This window comes from Chionomys nivalis, chromosome 2 (assembly GCF_950005125.1).
Source record: "Chionomys nivalis chromosome 2, mChiNiv1.1, whole genome shotgun sequence".
In the NCBI taxonomy this organism is placed as follows: Eukaryota; Metazoa; Chordata; class Mammalia; order Rodentia; family Cricetidae; genus Chionomys; species Chionomys nivalis.
The window spans coordinates 35104175-35123779 of record NC_080087.1 but is presented as its reverse complement, the minus strand read 5'-3'; the positions used below and the strand labels follow the sequence as shown (position 1 = coordinate 35123779).

General features: G+C 38.8%; 1 protein-coding gene across 1 annotated transcript in view; it reads right to left on the bottom strand.

Annotated features, from left to right (window-relative positions):
- The window catches only part of Moxd1 (monooxygenase DBH like 1), a 78364-nt gene that overhangs the window by 31879 nt on the left and 26880 nt on the right, over window positions 1-19605 (bottom strand). Inside the window, exons 3-4 of the mRNA XM_057761985.1 lie at window positions 18620-18787; window positions 18371-18454 (exon numbers count right to left, since the gene is read on the bottom strand). Coding sequence (XP_057617968.1) covers window positions 18371-18454; window positions 18620-18787 — 252 coding nt within the window. The remainder of the gene's footprint in view (window positions 1-18370; window positions 18455-18619; window positions 18788-19605) is intronic.

The following is a 19605-nucleotide window of genomic DNA, read 5'->3' as shown; positions in this document are numbered from 1 at the left end:
GGCTTTCGCAGTAAATTCTGTTTTATCAGTAACGAAAGCAGGACACTGATGCTGTTCTTCTCTGAGACTGAAAATAAACTTCCTTTAGACCTGATAACCGCCTGGCTCGTGACTATTAGTTTGTTTTCCTGAATTTTGGTTTCATCTGTGAGGTGTCTGTAAGCAGTGTAGCACAGCTCATCCGGCCAGCCTTAGTTCAACACAGACTCCTGAGATTAAGGTCACCCTTTTAAAGTCCACTTGTCCTGGAGAGAAAACAGATGCTCGGAGCCTGGCTACAACTCACCATCGCTTACTCTGCTCTGTCTGGATTCGAGCCATTGAGTCCACAAAGATTTCCTAAGCTCTTGGAACCTGTGCCCAGTGCTAAAGATCAAAGATGGCATGATACAGTTGTCCCAGGACTGGAGGTTAGGGCAGAGATGCTACCGTATCAATTTGTGCCTTTGTATATACATACACACCACTCCTCGCATATTCCCGTAGTATCTCATTTAATTTTATAAGCAAAGAAACTGAGGACCAATTAAGTAATGTGAACACGTTCACCCAGTTTCTGAGTTCTGAGCCTGAATTCACCCTCGGAGTTCACTAGTTTCAGTCCCATTTTGAGGGCGATACAAATTGTCGGATGCTCTTACCTGTACAGGCTGCTGGGGAAAAGCAGAGTGAGGACTGAGGTCAGGAAAGGGATGAGAGTGTAACAATTTTGTGTTACAGCACCATTTCAAAATGTCATTAGAGTGTATGGAGCATTTCTTTTTGGCCGAAAGGGGAAAATATTTTTAATTGGAAAGGTCATCTTGTCCTTTTTTTATTAATTTGTGTTTTATTATGCCTGGAATTCAGACATGCTGTCTAGGACTGCAGAGCCAGCTCAGAGGGTAAAGGGTTTGCTGCGTGAGCATGGTGACCTGGGTTTGTATGTCCGGAATGCAGGGGAAAGCTGAGAACAGAACTGTGTGACTCGAACCCCATGTCTGGGGATGCAAGGAGAAGACCCCAGGTGCCTGCTGGCCAGCCAGTCTACCCTAAACACAACAAACTCCGGGTTCGGTGAAATGATGGAGGTGGGTCTTGTATTTATCTGTTGCTTTCATTGGTTAATTAATAAAGAAAACTGCTTGGCCCTGATAGGACAGAAAATTAGATAGGCAGAGTAGACAGAACAGAACGCTGGAAAAAAGAAGCCGAGTCAGTGAGTCGCCATGATTCTCCCACTCCAGACAGATGCAGGTTAAGATCTTCCCTGGTAAGCCAGCTCGTGGTGCTACACAAAATATTAGAAATGGGTTAGATCAATATGTAAGAGCTAGCCAATAAGAGTCTAAAACAAATGGGCCAGGCAGTGATTAAAAAAATACAGTTTCCATGTAATTATTTCAGGTGTAAAGCTAGTTGGGTGGTGGGATGCAGCCCGCCGCTCTTATTACAACAGTGAAAGGCTCTCTGTCTCAAAAAAATTACATGGAGGGCAACTGAGGAAGACACCTGATGTGGATGTCTAACCTCCACACCTGCACACATGTTCACCTGCGTACACACACATACACACACATACTCATACATACACATATGCACACTCTCATACACTACACACACTCAAAAAAGGGGGAAAGGAAACATGTTCTTTTAGGTTTTATAAAAGTAGGTAAATTAGGCTGGGTGGTGGTGGCGCATGCCTTTAATCCCAGCACTCAGGAGGCAGGGGCAGACAGATCTACAAGAGCTAGTTCCAGGACAGTTAGGGCTGTTACACAGAGAAACCCTGTCTCGAGAAACAAACAAAAAAAAGTAGGTAAATTGACAGATTTTTGTGTTATGACTTTTTTCTTGTTCTTTATGTGTTTAAGTTGAAGGATACCATTTAAAAATGTCACCATCAACAGGACAATTACATAAAAAGCAGAGAAATAACAACCTCAGTTGTCTCCGGCTATGACTGGATTAAATGCTGATGTCACTGCCTGTGGGTGACTCTTCCCTCTCGATAGGTATTTCCCATGCTAGTAAGGCTGTTTATCTTCATAAACTGGACCCACACTGAATTTGTCTTAAAGCATTTGAGGCTCCTGCTGCCTTCCAGGTATGTGAATAAGTTAGTCTTTTCCCATAGATGTTGATATTTGGAGAGCATGACAAATGTCTTATTCGTCTTTGCAGTTGTTTATGTGTGTTATATTTAATAAGTTAATACACAGAGAAAATATTTTAGCAATCCTCAAACAGCAACTGCGCCAAATGAATTCACTTTTTGTAATGTTTGTTTTATCACTCACCATCCCCACCGAATCCAGCAAATCTCTGCATTCCCTCCAGTACTTCCAGTGATAAAATGAGTAGATAAACTCACTCATCAAGGTGAGTCTCAAGCACAAATTTGTTGAGTTCATTAGTCTCAATAGATCTAACCTGTTTTTAAATAACAAACATGTCGTCACCTCCCTTTAAATAAAACAAATGCAATGGCTTTTCCAGAATTTAAATATTCTTAGATTGTGAAACATAGAAATTACATTGAAAAATGGATCCAGTTACAAATGAAACATAAAAAAATGGGTGATTTATTCTATATTTGGATGTTTTCCCAGACAGATAAAAACCAGTCCATTTAAACTTTGTAACTCAGAGCCTCCTTAGGTACTCAAAGAAAAGGTTTACAATCTTAGAAAGGTGGTTGGTCTCTTTTCTTGGCAGACGAAGAAGAGATCCTAGGAGCTGATGAGTTGAGTGATCGTCATCATTCTAAGAAAGAACTTTCTGCCTCCTCTCCCCTTTGAACTGTCACTTATTTTTTGATGCTTATTACAGTCCTATCGCCTAACATCAAACGAAGTGACACATCAGCCCCTCCTCTGCAACAGCTGTCATGGGCATATTCCTGGTCCTCAAGATTGCTTCCTTTCCTCTCACCCCAACCCCATCTGAATACCTCTGGCTGAACTCCCAGTTTAGTGATCTGAGATCTAAATTCTACCGTACATCACTCCATTTCTCTAGTCCAAACACAGTAGTTTTAGCTAGAGTGTGTAAGAAGTGCTTATCTACTAAGTTTGAGGACCCAGGTTTGATACCCAATACCCAAGGGGAAAACTGGATGCAGCAGCATCAGCATATGCTACGCCTGTAATCCCAGCACTAGGAAGGCAGGCAGGAGGATTCTCAGTCTTGTCGGTCTGGCAATCTGGACAAATCATTTAGCTCCAGGTTCAGTGAATGACCCTTCCTCAAAAATCAGGTGAAGAACTGATGGGTATCACTTGCTCTTACTGCCATGGTCACATGTTTGTGCACGTGAGCTCACATATACATGTGCTTGGTTTCGAAAAAAAAAAAAAGTCATTTCAGAGACTGGTGAGAAGCCTCAGTGGTTAAATGTGCTTGTTCTGTAAGTATGGGGGTCTAAATTTGAACCCTACATCCCTGTAAAAGCCAGCCATTGCTGAGTATGCCTATAAACCTAGCTTTGGAGCACAGTGATAGGCAGATACTGACAGCTCCCTAGCTAGCCTAGCTTGGCTCAGTAAGAGACCCTGCCTCAAGGCAATAAGGAAGAGATCCAATATCCTGTTTGGTCCTCTGTATGTATGTACAGGGACCATATACCCACACATCTACATGCATCACAAACATACATGTATAAAGGGGGAAAGGGGGAAATAGAAATATATGCACTTTATATCTATCTATCTATCTATCTATCTATCTATCTATCTATCTATCTATCTATCTATCTAATCTCTATCTCACCCCCACCTTCAAAAGCAAAAAATACTGACTTTACTTTATGGGCTACCATGCACAATCTTTCTGGTCCTTTTACAAAATCTTCAAACACTCCTAAGACTATATTTTCCTTTATGCTTTAGGCCATGCCCTTCTAAACTTCTTCTTCTTCTTTTTTTTTTTTTTTTTTTTTGGATTTTCGAGACAGGGTTTCTCCGTAGCTTTTGGTTCCTGTCCTGGAACTAGCTCTTGTAGACCAGGCTCACAGAGATCCGCCTGCCTCTGCCTCTCGAGTGCTGGGATTAAAGGCGTGCGCCACCACCGCCCGGCTCCTTCTAAACTTCTAAAGCCCAAATCTGACAACACAACGTTTGAGCCCCTACCTCTAGAGCCTGAGCTTCTGACAGACGGATAATAAGATTTCATGAACATCTCTACAACCATGCATGTTTCTAGCCATCAGGTGGCCGTGACCAACAGACTCAGTGCTAAAAGGATGCTGAGAAGATACTCGTGCATCCTGATGGTATGTGAGAGATGTGGTAGAAACTAGCGTTGACCAAGCACATCTTGCAGTGCAGCCTACAGAAATGAAACCACCAGTACTTAATGCTATGTTTATAACAGCAAAAAACCTCAGGTCACTTTGCATGTTCATCAGTGGGAGAGGGCTGCGAAACACGACAAAAAAAAAAAACCAGAGTAGGAAGTTAATGCTGTATTATATTTTAACCTGTTTTTAAAAAAGTGTGGTAATTTGATAGAACAAATTTCAAAGTAACTTTACAAAAGAGAGGAATTAAGCCAACAAAAAACCTGCATAATATTATAAACGCTTCTTTGAGCATAAAATAATAAAGAATACAGATACTTGTTATCGTTGGTCAACTTCCTCCTGGAAAGGGAAACAGGAGAAAGAGGCATAACTAATTTTTTAAAAATGCTTCTTTCTCCTACTTATTTGAACAAGTATTTAGACTTTGGATCTGCCTCATTTTGGTGTGTTATTCTCTTGTTTGCAAGCTTTAGTATTAAATTAATGAAATTAAAACATAAACAGGAAAATATTTGAGTAATTAAAATAAAAACAAGTATCATTACATTGGAAATGAAGCAAGAACATGCAGAGAATATTCTCAGGTTGGAAAACTGTGTACTGTCTTAAGAGCTGAAGATACTCTCCTCCCTCTTCCCAGTGGGGAGTGAACAGAACAAGGCTGTTTTGACTTCTTTTCAAGACCTCCAAAAGCCATGGCAGGAGAACACGGTGTGACATGGGGATTTCTCATTATTAATTCAAGATGAAGATATAAATTATTTCATAATGGTGACTTTTAGCACTTCAATAAATAGTATGTCAAAGTACGTGACTACATCAGCAAGCTATCAAAAAATTTTAATTGCGATATAAGTGGAAAACATTTCTCAGAGAACTATTGTTCCTTGTTTATAGTAACAAGGAAGAACTTAGTTCTCTGACATTTTAAGTTTAGTTTGTAAATCTTAGAAATCTATCCTAGGCTATGAGCGAGCAAAATGAGTTAGGCAGTAATCTCTTCACTGTTTAGAATGGAGGAATAAAAAACAAAGATGGTAAAATTATTGACTTCCAAGATGTAAAGGAATTGATACACCTCATAGAATCCAGTCAGCTATAAACAAAATACATTTCAATTTTCTATTCTGAAATGTCTTGAAACAGTCAAAGAAATCAAAGTGAATTTTCAGCTGCTTTGAATTATTGGATAATTATATCCAAGCAATTAGAGCTTTTTCAAAAGCGCTGAAAATTCTTTAATTATAGATTATTAAAAGATTATCCAGAAGAATATATATATGGAAATAGAAATTATTTTAAATTTCACATGTTAAAAGGAAAATACAGATAAGTAACAGCCATTTATGACTTAAATTTAAATCCTAGTTTAATTAACAGGTTGAGAAAGAGTTTTGTGAAGTTTTGTCTTTCTCTCACTATATTTCATTTTTAACAACCATGAGATAAAATAATCACATAAACAGACAGCTAGTTCAGACTGTCAGAAGGAAGAACGGTGACAATAAGGTGACAGTGTGCCATCTATCAGCCTCATGTGCTCTCTACGGATTTTCAAATAAGTTCCAAGTTTGTCTTGTAAATAGGTATCATATCTGTTTTTCCCAATACAGAAACTAAGATTCAAAGAAGTTATTAAAGGTCAAGAGTAGGGTGAGCATTTTAAGCTATCTCTGTGAGCTGAAAAGTCAACCTCAGCTAAACTAAATAAAACTAAATAGACTCAGTTCTTGGGGTTGATTACCCTCATTTACCTATGTATATGGGAGACGGGGGGGGGGATTAGATTTGATAACTATCCTGTCCTGCCTCCATCTCTGCGGATTCAGAAAAGACGCCTGTCATTTCTGAGCCTTGCTTTTCTCTTCTGGACAATTATTAACTGTTAAATAAAACAGTGTCCGGGGATACAGTGAGCAATCGTAAGTGTGACTTCTCTAAATCTAGACACTTTTAAAGCCTTCGTATTCACCTACTGGTATGCCCACTAACATCAAGGTAATGGAGTTCAAGGGCCATCATGTAAACGTTTCGCTCGGGGGCTGTTGTAGCCACTGTAGTGTTGAGGGACTTGCACTGAGCTTCCCTCTGAAAGGATGAATGTCTACCTCTAAGTCATGGGTCAAGAATCAATTACTGTGGACATAATCGCTAGCTTCATAGTGGAAGTGATTATTTAAAAAAAGATTAAAGGGACCAGGGTATGGTTCAGCAGTTGAAGTACTTGCTGTCAAAGCAAGATGACCAAAGTTGAGTTGCCCAGAATCCATGCAAATGCAAGTGGGTATGGGCTTCATTCGTAATTGCAGCTCAAGAAGGCAGAGAGAGTCAGGGCATCCCTGAAGGAAGCTGATTGGAGAGAGAGCTGAATAAGTGAGTTCAGAGTTTGATGTCCCAACTCGAAGGACAAGGAAGGAAGATGACCAAAGAAGATTCTTGATGTCAACCTCAAGCTTCCCTATATGAAGGGCATTCACACACGCATCCCCGCGTGCACACACACACACACACACACAAATACATAGAGGTGCACCCACACACATGGAAATGTATATGCACATGCGTACATGTACACATGAATTGAACACATATATGGAGGGCTTAATATTTAAGAGAATCAAATGTAGATTTTAGGTAGGTGGCTTTAAGGTGGCAAATTTTCTTTTTGTTTTTTTTTTGAGGCAGAAGTTCACTACACTATCAAGGGCTGCTCTCAAACTCATGATCCCCTTACATTGGCCTCCAGAGTGCTGAGGTTATAGATGTGTGTCAGCGTGTCTGGTTAAAGCAATATTTTTTCTTAAATGTTGGACTATAAGCAAACAATTAATATTGACATCATTCTTGGTTTTGTATGTCAATAAAATGGAGAGCTTACTTATATGAACACCTTCACTACAGAAGCTCACGTGTATAATATACATTTAAACTATTAAGAAAGGGTGAACAGCATTGACATGGGAACAGACATTATTTCAATAAACTCAAATTGTCATCCAAGGGAAGATCTCTTCATTTCCAGGAGAACTGAGGGGCCATTATCTGAATCTTAGGAATAGTCACAACTTCACTGCTGATAGTTATATACATATGCCTGCAATTCAGAGGTAGCCTTGATATGTAGCATGGAAAGTATGATGCGATTTGCCAAAGTTTTAACACTAAATGAAGTTGTGAAATACACAATGATACCATTCAAGACAAAAATGTGTACCTCCCTTTAGGTATGAAAGCCTACAGTATGCAACCCCTTTCAATATTTCACACTAGGAGTCTTGGTATGTTTGGGGCATTCGATGATTTTTTTAAAAAAAATATGGTTTTCTTGACAAGAAGTCACTGTGCATTCAGATTTGACATATTTAGACTAAGAATCTGAAGTTGGGCTGGCAGCTGCTTGCTTTTTGGCTCTGGTACAAGCAGATGCTGGTTATAGCATCAATGCTTCTCTGCCACATGTGGAACCAAATGGAGCTTCCTCCATACTGATGAGTCATGTTTCAGAATGCTAAAGCAAAGCAAAGACCTGAGTCTGGGGGCAAAGGATGTTGTTTTCTACAGATACAAAAGTCCCATTTAAGGCTAAAGCACCCACAGTGCTGTTTGTGGTTAGTTTTACAATAGACACTCTTCCCCAAGGGAGAGGATGTCAAGAGAATGGTCAGCCACAGGCAAGTTCTTTAACCTGTTTGGGCTTCAGTGTCTCACCTATGGAACAAGGATGATAATGTTGTCTCCTTTTTGAGTTTTGGTGTGAGAACGGACAGTGTTCTCAGTGAGCTTTTGATCTTATGGCCTTCTGTTTGTATCCAGTCTGTCCCAGAGAGTTTGCTTCCAGTCATCCTCAGTACCACCTCAGTACCTCTTCACACTTGAAACCTGTCTCCTTTGTACTGTCTCCAAATTAGGGTTTCCAAACGCTACACTGCTCCCAAACTCTACTGTTTTCTCCCTTTTCTTCTTTGACTTCCTCTATCACAGAACTGAGCACCAAAGTCTACTGGTTAGGTGTGTGTACAGGCTCGCTTCACTTCTGCATATGCACGTTTTCTCCTTATGGGGGCTGTAAGTTCCTTCATGCAGATGGCTGTTATGTTATATGGCTTTTATGTGATAGAAGACACGGCACTAAACACTTACTAGAGTAGACCCTTCACAGGCACTCACTTTGCAATGTAAAGGTGTCGGATGAAAGGATGATTCTAGGTAATTAAGATATGTAGTGGGTGTGGTGAACGTATATCTAGATTATACTATTAATAAATACTGTGTGTATTTTCAGGCCTTCTTCAGGGTGAGAAGCTATAGGCAATAAGCACATGCTAAAACCTATTTACAGGTGGTGGTGGCATATGCCTTTATTTAGTCCCAGCACTTGGGAGGTAGAGGCAGGAGGATTTCTGAGTTCTGAGCTCGAGGCCAACCTGGTCTACAGAGTGAGCTCCAGGACAGCCAAGTCTATACAGAGGAACCCTGTCTTGAAAAACTAAAAAAAGGGGGGGAAAGTTATTTACATGGTCTTGCTTTTATTTAACATTTAAAATATAGATACAGTGATTCGGTGAGAATCCTTTTTCAGTGGGTAGACAGCTTCTCTATGATTTGGTAAGATTTTGGGTGACAAAATGATTTAAAGAAATTCACCCTTTAAAAAAGTCAGCAAGGTGGCCTTCAGGATTGTTTCTTGAATATCATTACATTATAAACGCTAATGTCGCGACATAATGGTGGTGCCTCAGTTCCACTAGAATGCAAGCAAGTCTTATTCGCCTCGTGAAGAAAGCATCCTGCAGCTCTCAAGTGGCTCAGGCTTTGTAATAGAAAGCAGCTGTGGCTCCAGGAAGTGACTGGCTTTCCAGCTTCTCTGTCTGCAATTAAATCACCAATGCACCAAAGGATGCCAATATCATAAACTGTTGAATTATAAAGATTTGTCCTTAATATTGCTATGTGTGTATTTGTGCCTGTCTGAGTTCCTATTTCCTGCATCCCATGTGTGCATCATCCCACAGAGGCCAGACAAAAGCACTGGATCTCCTTAGTTGGAGTTAGATGTCATTGTGAGCCATCATGTGGCTACTGGAAATAAAACCTGGGCCCCCTCCAAGATCAGTAAGTACACTTGAACACTAAGCCATTTTGTTCAGCCACCTGGGTTCTTCAGCAGACTACTACGTTTTGATAGTAGATGCTTAATATGTGTTCAGTCTTCTATTTTATTAATGTAAAAGTAGTATTAATGTTGCTCAGTCTTCCATTTTATTACTATAAAAACAGTATTAACGTTGCTATGAAAAGCAACCATTACATTATAAACATTAATATCTCAACATAATGTATTGTAAAAGTATTAATGTTGTATTAAAGCATAGCATCCTTTGTATTAAGCATTAAAGTATAACATAATTTACCATGTGCTATAGAATATTAATATAACAAGTGCCATGCAGGAATTTTAAATAAGCACGAAACAGTGGTTCTCCAGCAGTAGGTTGACATCAGGGTTAGTAGAAGAATTTTTCCAAACAGTATTGACAATCAACCCTTCACACAGGAGTTGGCACCATCCAGAAAGATCTAGCTCAAATGATTTTTAAGCTCTCCCCTAAGGATATGAACCAGGCAGAACAATAATGACTCAACAAGAGTCATCCATAATGCTTCTAAAATTGGTGTAATTTCCCCTTTCAAAAATGGTTGTATTATTAAGCTTTAATTTTGAGTTTTTGATGAGTAAATACCTTAACAGTGTGCCAATTCAGCTTGGAGAATGTAAATTACAAAGTTGTGAAATATATTAAATTCATGAGTTACACAAACTTGAATTTCAAATATCTCATTTAGTAAAAGTCAGTTTTCATTGCACACGTGATGTTTCTACTACACTTGTTAAAAGTTCTAACTATAGCACATGCACTTACTCCCAGCACTCAGAGGCAGAGACAGGCACATCTTTGTGAGTTCAAGGCCAGTAGAGTCTCCCGAGTGAGTTCCAGGACAGCTAGGGCTGCTACTCAGAGAAACCCTGTCTTGACAAAACAAAACAAGAACAACAACAACAACAACAACAACAAAAGTTGCAACTCTTAAAAACTATTAAAAAAAAGTATTGTTGCTTCAGTTGGGTAATGTCATCCTGGTTGTATATTAATACAATTTTCACACTGAAAATTGTAACATAATCTGTATTAGGAACACATAAAAGCTGTCTGCACTATTTTTGCAATTTTAAGATAATTTTGTATTACAGCATAATTAACCAAAGAATGCAAAGAAACACTTATAAATTTATGTATTCATAAATGCCCAGCTTTCCTGATTACAATATTTAGTGAATGAAGATACAACATTCTTAAGGATTAATAATCACATAGACCACCTCTTGATTTCACAGATTTAGTTTTCCAGTGCTTTGGGTAACATGAATTTGACCTCCAACAGGCACCATGGTATTAGTTTTCTGGTGGCCAGCAGTTAGGGTAGGATCAGAATCTGGGCTCCCAGTGGTTCTTAGGCTGCTCTGAGATAACGGTTTTTCTACATTCTTCCCAATGTGTCCTCTTCTTGTTTAAAAGCAGTACAGGTATTTTTAAGGCTGAATGTCAATATTAGTTTTCATCTCATGGGTCACTTTAGATAGACCGTTGTAAGGATGGGAATAAAACGGCCCATTACCATTATTTTCATTTCTGAGGAAGTTTTTTTTAACTCAGTCAAAAAGCTGCTCGTTTGGTCCCAAGGACTCTTATACTACAGCATATGCCCAATTAGATTAGAGCTCGCAATCTTCATTTAAATTATTGCTAATCCCCCCCCCACCTCCGGGAAGCATCACCTCAGATTCAACATTCTGTCCCTTTCTATAGTCATATGTGTTGTCGGGATTTCTGTCCTGCCTGGTTTCTGTCCTCCCACCATTGGGAAACTTGGAAAGTAGTGAAAGTGTCTTTTACCTTGGCTTTGGAAATCAAGTCGGGGGATTTAGGACACACTAAACATGTACAGTTCTTTGTATACCATATGTCTCAGGAAAGCTGAGAAAACAAAACTGAACGTCGCCTAAACTCTGAGGCATTTGCTGAGAAACCTCAGGCTGACTGAGTGCTATCAGCCATTTCCCACTGGGCGAGAGTCAAAAGGCATGAGCTGCACAGACTCTCCAGAGGAAGGTCTGCTAGTTTTTCACTGAGGATCTATCCTCAAATCTCAGCTCCACTTGACACGCATTGTACAGTGATGGATGTATTCCTTTGACCTTGCCCGACACTAGAAAGTTGTGGAAAGTCAGTTTACCTTATCAGAAAATATGAAAGACTGATGAAACGATCTATCTATGTAGCAAAAATAAGCAAAAGTTTTACCTAAATACTTCCCTCTGTCAAGGTAAAGTCATTCAAATCTCAGTGATACCAACATCTCCTAATCTGACTGTAGCACCCACACCTAGAATTCAATACAAATATTTTTGTGTCATCTGAATGAAAGTGGTGATGGAGTCTCTTACCAGTTTTACAGCCATTAACTCCCACTGTATGTGCTAATGCTTCACCATGTTCTCACCCAACCTTCGCACCACTTGAAAGTGATATCCTAGATGGGGGTTAGGACTGAGCGGGGGAAGGAAAGCTGAGGAAAATAAATACCCAATGTCTGTTGAAAATTATTTAAAGTCACCAGATGCAAGACTAATGGCGAGCATTGAGAATGCCCAAGAATGTCCCAGAGGAGTGTCACCAGCTGGACTTTGTCCCTACTTAGACAAGAGTTGGGGGGAGTCATTTACATTTCGTTTGGCTTAGAGTAATAGAAGCAAGCAATGAAATCTAACTCCGGAGGAATCTTTCTTTCAAAATAACATAGTGACTTACTGCCTATCAGGGCCTCTGTCCAGCCTCTGAGAAAATACTTGAAGTAAGTTTTAGTCATCTATCACTATAATCCCCTCTGAGGGAAGAAAACAAGCAATGGTGAGCCTCTTTTGCAACAGGTGTTTTCACTTGTCTTCATTTAATCTTCCCTGAGATTTTGGACTTTACAACTGAAGAGGCAAGTCCTGATAGTTTACTTTGCCCAAGGGCACTTAGCTAATGAAAAGCAGAGTCGGATAGTCAGTGTGCTCTGTTCCAGCCCATTTCAGAAAGGCCTCAACTCCGTCTTCTCCTAAGATGTAAGAGGTTTGAAAACCATGGTAAAATGGGTAACGCAGATGAGTCCTCATTCAGCCAATATATGCTGAGCATGTAAACACTCATTTGATATTGACAATTAACAACCAAGACAAGTTCTTTTATCAGCCCTGTTTACAAATGGCAGCCTAAGACTTAAAGAAGTGAAGAAACTTGCCCGGATCAGCATCTATTGGCTAAGGAGTCAAGATTTGAATCAGACTCTGTTTGAGCCACTACACAATAGAAGCCATAAACATGTGTGATTTCATTGTTTTGTTTAAAGCAAAATCTTTATATGTTCATAAGAAATTGTTATAGAGCCGGGTGGTGGTGGTGCACGCCTTTAATCCCAGCACTTGGGAGGCAGAGGCAAGCGGATCTCTGGGAGTTCGAGGCCAGCCTGGTCTACAAGAGCTAGTTCCAGGACGGGTACCAAAGCTACAGAGAAACCCTGTCTCAAAAAACCAAAAATAAATAAATAAATAAATAAATAAATAAATAAATAAATAAATAAATAAATTGTTACAGAAACGTAAGAATCATTGAATAATAATAGCAACAAGCTCAGTAACTTGTGGTTATAAAGATTAAAAGCTGAATGATTGACAGCCCAGACAGAATGAAGTCTCCTGGTCTCCTTTTTTAAAATTGAGTCTTTCTGTTAGCATACTGAGCTGCCACAATTGCATCTCGACTTCACAGTTTCTTCTGATGGAATGCCCTAGAGAGGACCAAGATACATCAAAATCTATGTTAAAGGAACCCTTGTGGGGGCCTTTTAACTTCAGGGGTCAACATCTTCACTCTGGGTGCTGGAGGCTTGTGAGAAACCAGAGTATGGGAAACTCAGACCACAGGACATCTGGTCTCCACCACAGACTTAAGCTTTTGTTTTCAGCAAGTCATAGATATTTAGAACCAGAAAGAACCAATTGAGATCATCTGGTCAAATCTCTTTATCTGACTGGGAAAGAATTTGAGGAGCAGGCAAGGTTAAGTGTTTTCTCTAGGGTTGGAAAACTAATTAGTAGCAGAGCAATAAATCACGTTCACAAACAGACAAGCTTTCAGAGTGAACTCAATAACTTGTACTCTATGGGACTACAGAGAACACCCAGGTAGCGAGACAAACCCCCGACCTATCTGTGACAAAGAAGTATCTATGTCACATAGATCTGTGACACGGATGAAACAGAGCAACATCTTTAAAACTGAGCACCCTGTGTCAGAAAGCTTTAAAACTTGCTGCTTTGGTCACTCAGTAGGACTGGTGTTTCTACTAACATCTTTCTATACAGAATTTTAGACTGAGTCATAGCAAATACCCTAGACTTCCCATATTTTCATTCATGTTTATATAAAATCAGATTAGTTAAATATTAGGGTATAATTATTTAACACCAATAATCTTCATGCCATGAATCACCAGAATGCGGATCTTTGAAATTTTATATTTACACCATGATCTTTTACTAGAATAGTTAGTGTTGCAAAGTTTTAAAAAGGAGAGAAAAGTTTTCCCACGAGGCTTATTGTGAAAGTTCATTTGTCTCAACTTGTTAAAAAGATCCATCTGAAGATCCAAAGATTTGCCTCCAGAGGATATGGTAAGAGCCAGAGATGAGAGGGAAACAGCCATGAACAAACACCATCCTACATGATTAGAGTGATCTCGGCAAAGCACAAACAACCACTGAGTCAGAAGTCATAGCAAACATCTAGTAACCCCCCCCCCCCCCGTGAGAAAATGAAATGGGAGGCAGACGTGTGAGAAAGAGTCAAAGCATGGAGACACATCCTGATAACAGGATCAAAGCCATTCCCATGAGGAAGAAAGCCAACATCAATTAAGATGTCATTTCAGGGGGGAAACAGGAATGAGATAGATAGAGAGACCCACAGAAAGTAGGAGGGAGATTCAAGGTTCTTTTTGGTATGGGTTATGTGGAGAGACATGCTTGCTGGATCTCTGGTGAAAGGGGGAAGGTCGGTTGGTCGCTCCTCTCACCACCTCTTTGTTCTATCAGGTTTCCAACTCAGTATCTGCCTCCCAAGTCCTTATTGGTAATAGAACAACTTAGATTAAAAACAACAAAATGATGTATCCTGTTTGAACAGATAAATTCAAAATGAAGAGAATTTCCCAATGATAAAACCCTTAAAGGACACTGTACTAAACCAATTAGTAACTCCAGCTTCTACTGCAGCATGTTTTAAGGGTTCTCTCACGACAACTCTATGGCTGCTGAGCACACCACATGAAGGAATCATATATTAAAATGAATTCCAAGCTGGTGGTGAGGACACAGCGTGAGAAGGCTAAATAAAGCAGGCCATGCTAAACTGTCAAGATGGGCTGGAGCGTGGGTTACCAATGTGAATAGCACAGATGATATGAGCAGATGATCCTAGACAAGAAGAGAAAGTAATAGAAACTACCAATAACTTTCTATGGTTTCCGAAGTACTTGTAATAATGAAATACCGTCATCTAACATACACATTTGCAAAGTCATAATATTTTCTTGTGAGACAAGCTTGGCTCAGCCTTCTGAGTGCTTGGGATACATAGATACCATTATGCCTGACTTGAATTCACAGTTAAGCAAATTTTTTTCAAAAACTAAATAGAAATAAATGTATTGAAGTCATGAGAGAATTTAGACAAATAACTTTTATTATGATCCCATCTTGCTCCAGAAAAAATATTCGTTTAATGATTGTAGCAATTTTCAGTATTATTTACCTCATCATTTCATAATCTTTATAATAAATCATTTTACATATTTAAGGTTAAAATTTAATTTAAATAATGCTATTAACTTTAGTCACTACCATTAAATACATTCATAATTGGATAACTAATATATTTTTTCTATTTATTTTTGTTATTGTTTACAGTCATAAAAGATATAGACTCAACATTTAAGCCACAAATAGAAACTTTCTTTGAATTATAGTGAAATTTATATCTTATAAAAATCTACCTATACCAATATTTTTAAACTCACTATAAATCACATCATTGATAATCCAAAAGCTATCTTCTGAAAAAAAAAAGGACTTTGCATCAGAGAAGGATGGATGTCTAAATTTTTTGATATTTTGTGCTGGATAGTTTATGTCAAGGTGATATGAGGTAAAGTCATTTGAGAGGAGGGAATCTGAATTAAGAAAATGCCTCCATAATATCAGACTGTAGTTAGGCTTCTAGGACATTTTCTTGATTAGTGACTGATGTGGAAGGGCCAAATGCATTGTGGGTGGAGACACCCCTGGGCTGGTGGTCTTGAGTTCTGTAAGAAAGCAGGCTGAGCAAGCCATGAGGAACAAGCCACTAATTCCTCCATGTCCTCTGCATCTGCACCTGCCTCCAGGTTCCTGCCCTGCTTGAATTCCTGTCCTGACTTCCTGCAGTGATGAGGAGATGTGGAAGCATAGTTGAATAAACCTTTTCCTCCCCAGTTGGCTGTTGGTGATGGTGTTTCATTACAGAAATAGTAAACCTAACCATGCTTATTTGTTCATTTATTGTATACCGGGAGGTATGAGTATGTGCCACAGAGGTTTTCATAAATCCCATACGGAGCTCAGAGAATAACGTGTGGGAGTTGGTTCTCTCCTTTCACTGTGTGTGTTTCGGGTTATCAGGCTTTCCAGCCAGTGCTCTTACCTGCAGGATCATCTCCCCAGTATTAACACATCTCATTGCTGGGCAAGGCACTAGGGAAAACACCCCACTTAATGACTTTTCAAACAAACCAGGAGTCTTTGTTTCCGTGGGAAGATTACACATTGCCTTTAAAGTACTAGAGATCATCTCTTCTAGGACAAAAAGACTGGAATCGAGATAATATCTCTGCTCTAGACCTATGAATTTTACCGCAGATACTTCCTAGAACTTAATTGTGACATTTATTTAAAAAGTAGAATACCTTTTGAAAAATGGACTCTAACCAGCTTTGCACAGCACTTGTATTTTAGCCCAGTAGGGCTTGATTCTTTGTATGTTGTCTTAGTTGGAGGACTCTGTTTTGAACTCTACTTTGGGAGCTGGAAGATAAGATCAAAAGTCTATCCTGTGAGGGATATTTTAAACTAATTAATAGAATTTTAACCTGCAGTCACTAAAACTCTCCTCAGTCATAAGTTTGACAGGAACCCCCTTCTACTTGGTGACCTTCCTTCCTTCAAATTATATCTTATATAAAATAAGGCTCTCTTGAGTTTTGGTAGAACTTCAAATATTGTGTGTGTGTGTGTGTGTGTGTGTACAGTCTTTCATGCCATTGATTTTTCTTGCTACAAATATGCAGCAAAGGCATTCAATATGTTCTCTAGTACCTACTCCAGGGCCCCCTTATCTGTGTGTTATTGTGATAGATTTGTGACAGAAAAGTTACCTAAGAATTCTTGGTGAGGTGTCAAGCAAAGGAAAGCCATACTGATAGATACAATTGACTTTATTTCCTTCAACTCAATTTTTAGCATTAATAATAGTAAGAACGAAACATGTGAGTAGAAGCAGTCAAGGATTTTACCTTCTACTAAAGTTTAAAATGAATAGAGGACCTATGTTCTGAAATGTTTGCTTTCATTTCAGGACCTAGTTTTACATCTGTTTATTAAGCCCGGACCTTGTAAATTGTAAATGACACACGGTGTTCATGAATATTCTATTTTCTGAGAAAGACTCCACTGGCACGAATGAAGAACTTTGGCCTATGCACCAGTACGTATTTGGATCCTCCTTCCACTTACACATGCAAGGAGTCAAAATTAGTTTCTTTTAGAGGTAAGCAATGCATTCACTGTTGTATGGTTGCTAAGACAACTGTTGGCAAAATATACCCTGTAAATGTTTAGGACCATCTATTAACTCAGACATCCCCTGTACCCTACGCAGCTATGAAGCATCCCAGAAGCAAAGATAGATCTGGGCAACTGGATGAACACATTATAAATCAACATATGTAAGTCACTCTAGAGGATACAAGAGCGATCATACCTCAACTTAAATGCTCTGAGCTTGGTAGGGAGAATCTTGTGATTGAGACTGTTTACAGCAGAGAAAACTATGGCTACAGCATTTTTCAGAGATATTTACCTGTGAGAACAATGTTGAGGAAAGGCAGAACCAACAATTCAACCCCATGTATCATTCAGATGCCAGAATCTAACCATTTGCTCCTCTCTTACATCCATACTATTTAATTACATAGTCTGGGTGCCAAGAGAAAGGTAGCAACATTAGGCTTTCTAAAGGCTCACATTATTCAATTGGCAATATTTAACTCTATCTTATTCTATAATAGCCACGTGAGGCTTTGGAGAGCCCATGGCCTAATTTTCAATCTTTTTTTTCTTTTGGACCTGTCAGTAACTGTCAGAGCCAAAGGTCTCTTCATTCATTCATTAGATGTAAAAGTTTTGGGAGACCCAATCCCTGGGAATGAGAAGAGAGAACTCCATGTCAAGGGCAATTTAAGCTTCTCCAATTTTTCATTTTCATCAGTTCAATAGAAATCCACTGATTACAATTTTTCCCATCTTCAAGAAAACATGATATTTTGTATGACAAAATCTAGTATTTTCAATGAAGCAGATATTCTCAAACAATGTAAGTAAGAAATGTCACTTATTTCATAGGATATATCAATATGCAAACATACTATTTAAAATAGCTATTCCTACTACAACAATATCGCCTACTTACCTCAGATATGTAAACTTGGAAGATAACTGAAATGCTAACCACAATCCAAGCTATCAATATCAGAAAACAGTGTGTGGATCAGACAAAACAGTTTCTTCTTTCTCAGTAACTTCCATATACTTAGAAATCATTTCTATATTTTTTACTATTTTATATTTTTAAAAAATAATTTGGCATTCACATGGCCCACATGAAAGTCACATACCTTTATTACATGGCGCTTTTCCTGGAATTCAGGAATCTTAAACATTTGGCACCAGTATGTTGTGCCTTTATTTGGAATGGGGACCTGTCTTAAGAAGAAGGGGAAGAAAATAAAAAGTCACGTTCTATTGACATGGCATTAAATTTAATAATATAAGTAAACAGTCTCCTATATACTTTCATTAACCAATATTTTTGTTTAAAAATAGAAAAGGTAAAAAAAAAAAAAAGAAAGAAAGAAGAAACTTACGTCTTGATTTACCAGATCAAAGTATGGTGAGGCTGGAGACAACACATCAACTTTCTCAGGGTTCAGTAACCGCAGACTCCTTGTGCCTCGATTTGAATAGTGGTATTTTGGACCAGATTCTCCAGGATCTTCGTGGTGGTAGGCCCAGATAACTCTCACTGTGCTATCCTGGTAATCAGATATAGGTACATTATGTCTCACAGCAGCACTATCCTTGCCATTGAGTTGTGTTTGAAGAATACTACTTAAATCAGCTTGTAAGAATAAAGAAATGAGAATAAAGATATTTAGAATATTCAAAGGGTTGATTCTAACCCCCCCAAAAACCCAATGATAAAATACTAACCAAACTAATCAAAAGAAGAATATTCAAATTAATAAAATTAAAGGCTAAGAAGGAAAATATTATCAAAATATAATCCAGAAACTCATTATAGAACCCTTAAAACTGATTTTAAAAAAGAGTGGAAAATTTAGAAGAAATGGTAAATTTCTATACATATATGTGTTGTGTAGAAATTTTTTCTAAAACAAAATCTTCCATCTTTGAGGACATGCACTAGACTACAGGATGTTCTAAAGTGAGGTGAAACATTCTGTCCTGAAAGCAACCTCCTTAGACACAAATAAACAACTCAACAGTTTCAGGAAGTCCCTGAAACTGACCAGAATCTTCCTTTCTAAGTGTATATAGGCACTAAGGACTTCTTCTGAGCAACATACTCAGACAAACAGAGGCTCTGAGAATACTTTCTGACCAACTAAGCTATTGAAAAAGACTCAGACAAGCTGAACTGTCCAGATGGGTCTCAATACCCATCTGTCCAGATGCCTGAAAAAAGGAGAGACCAGATGAGCTTCTTAGAAGAGTCCAATCTTTTGAGCTGCCCACAAGTTGTGCAGTGTGCCCAGGTTTCCAGCTTTCATACACGGTGACCCATCCCAAGGTGAGCTTTTAGTAATGCAGCTGCCTGAGTAATTTCTCA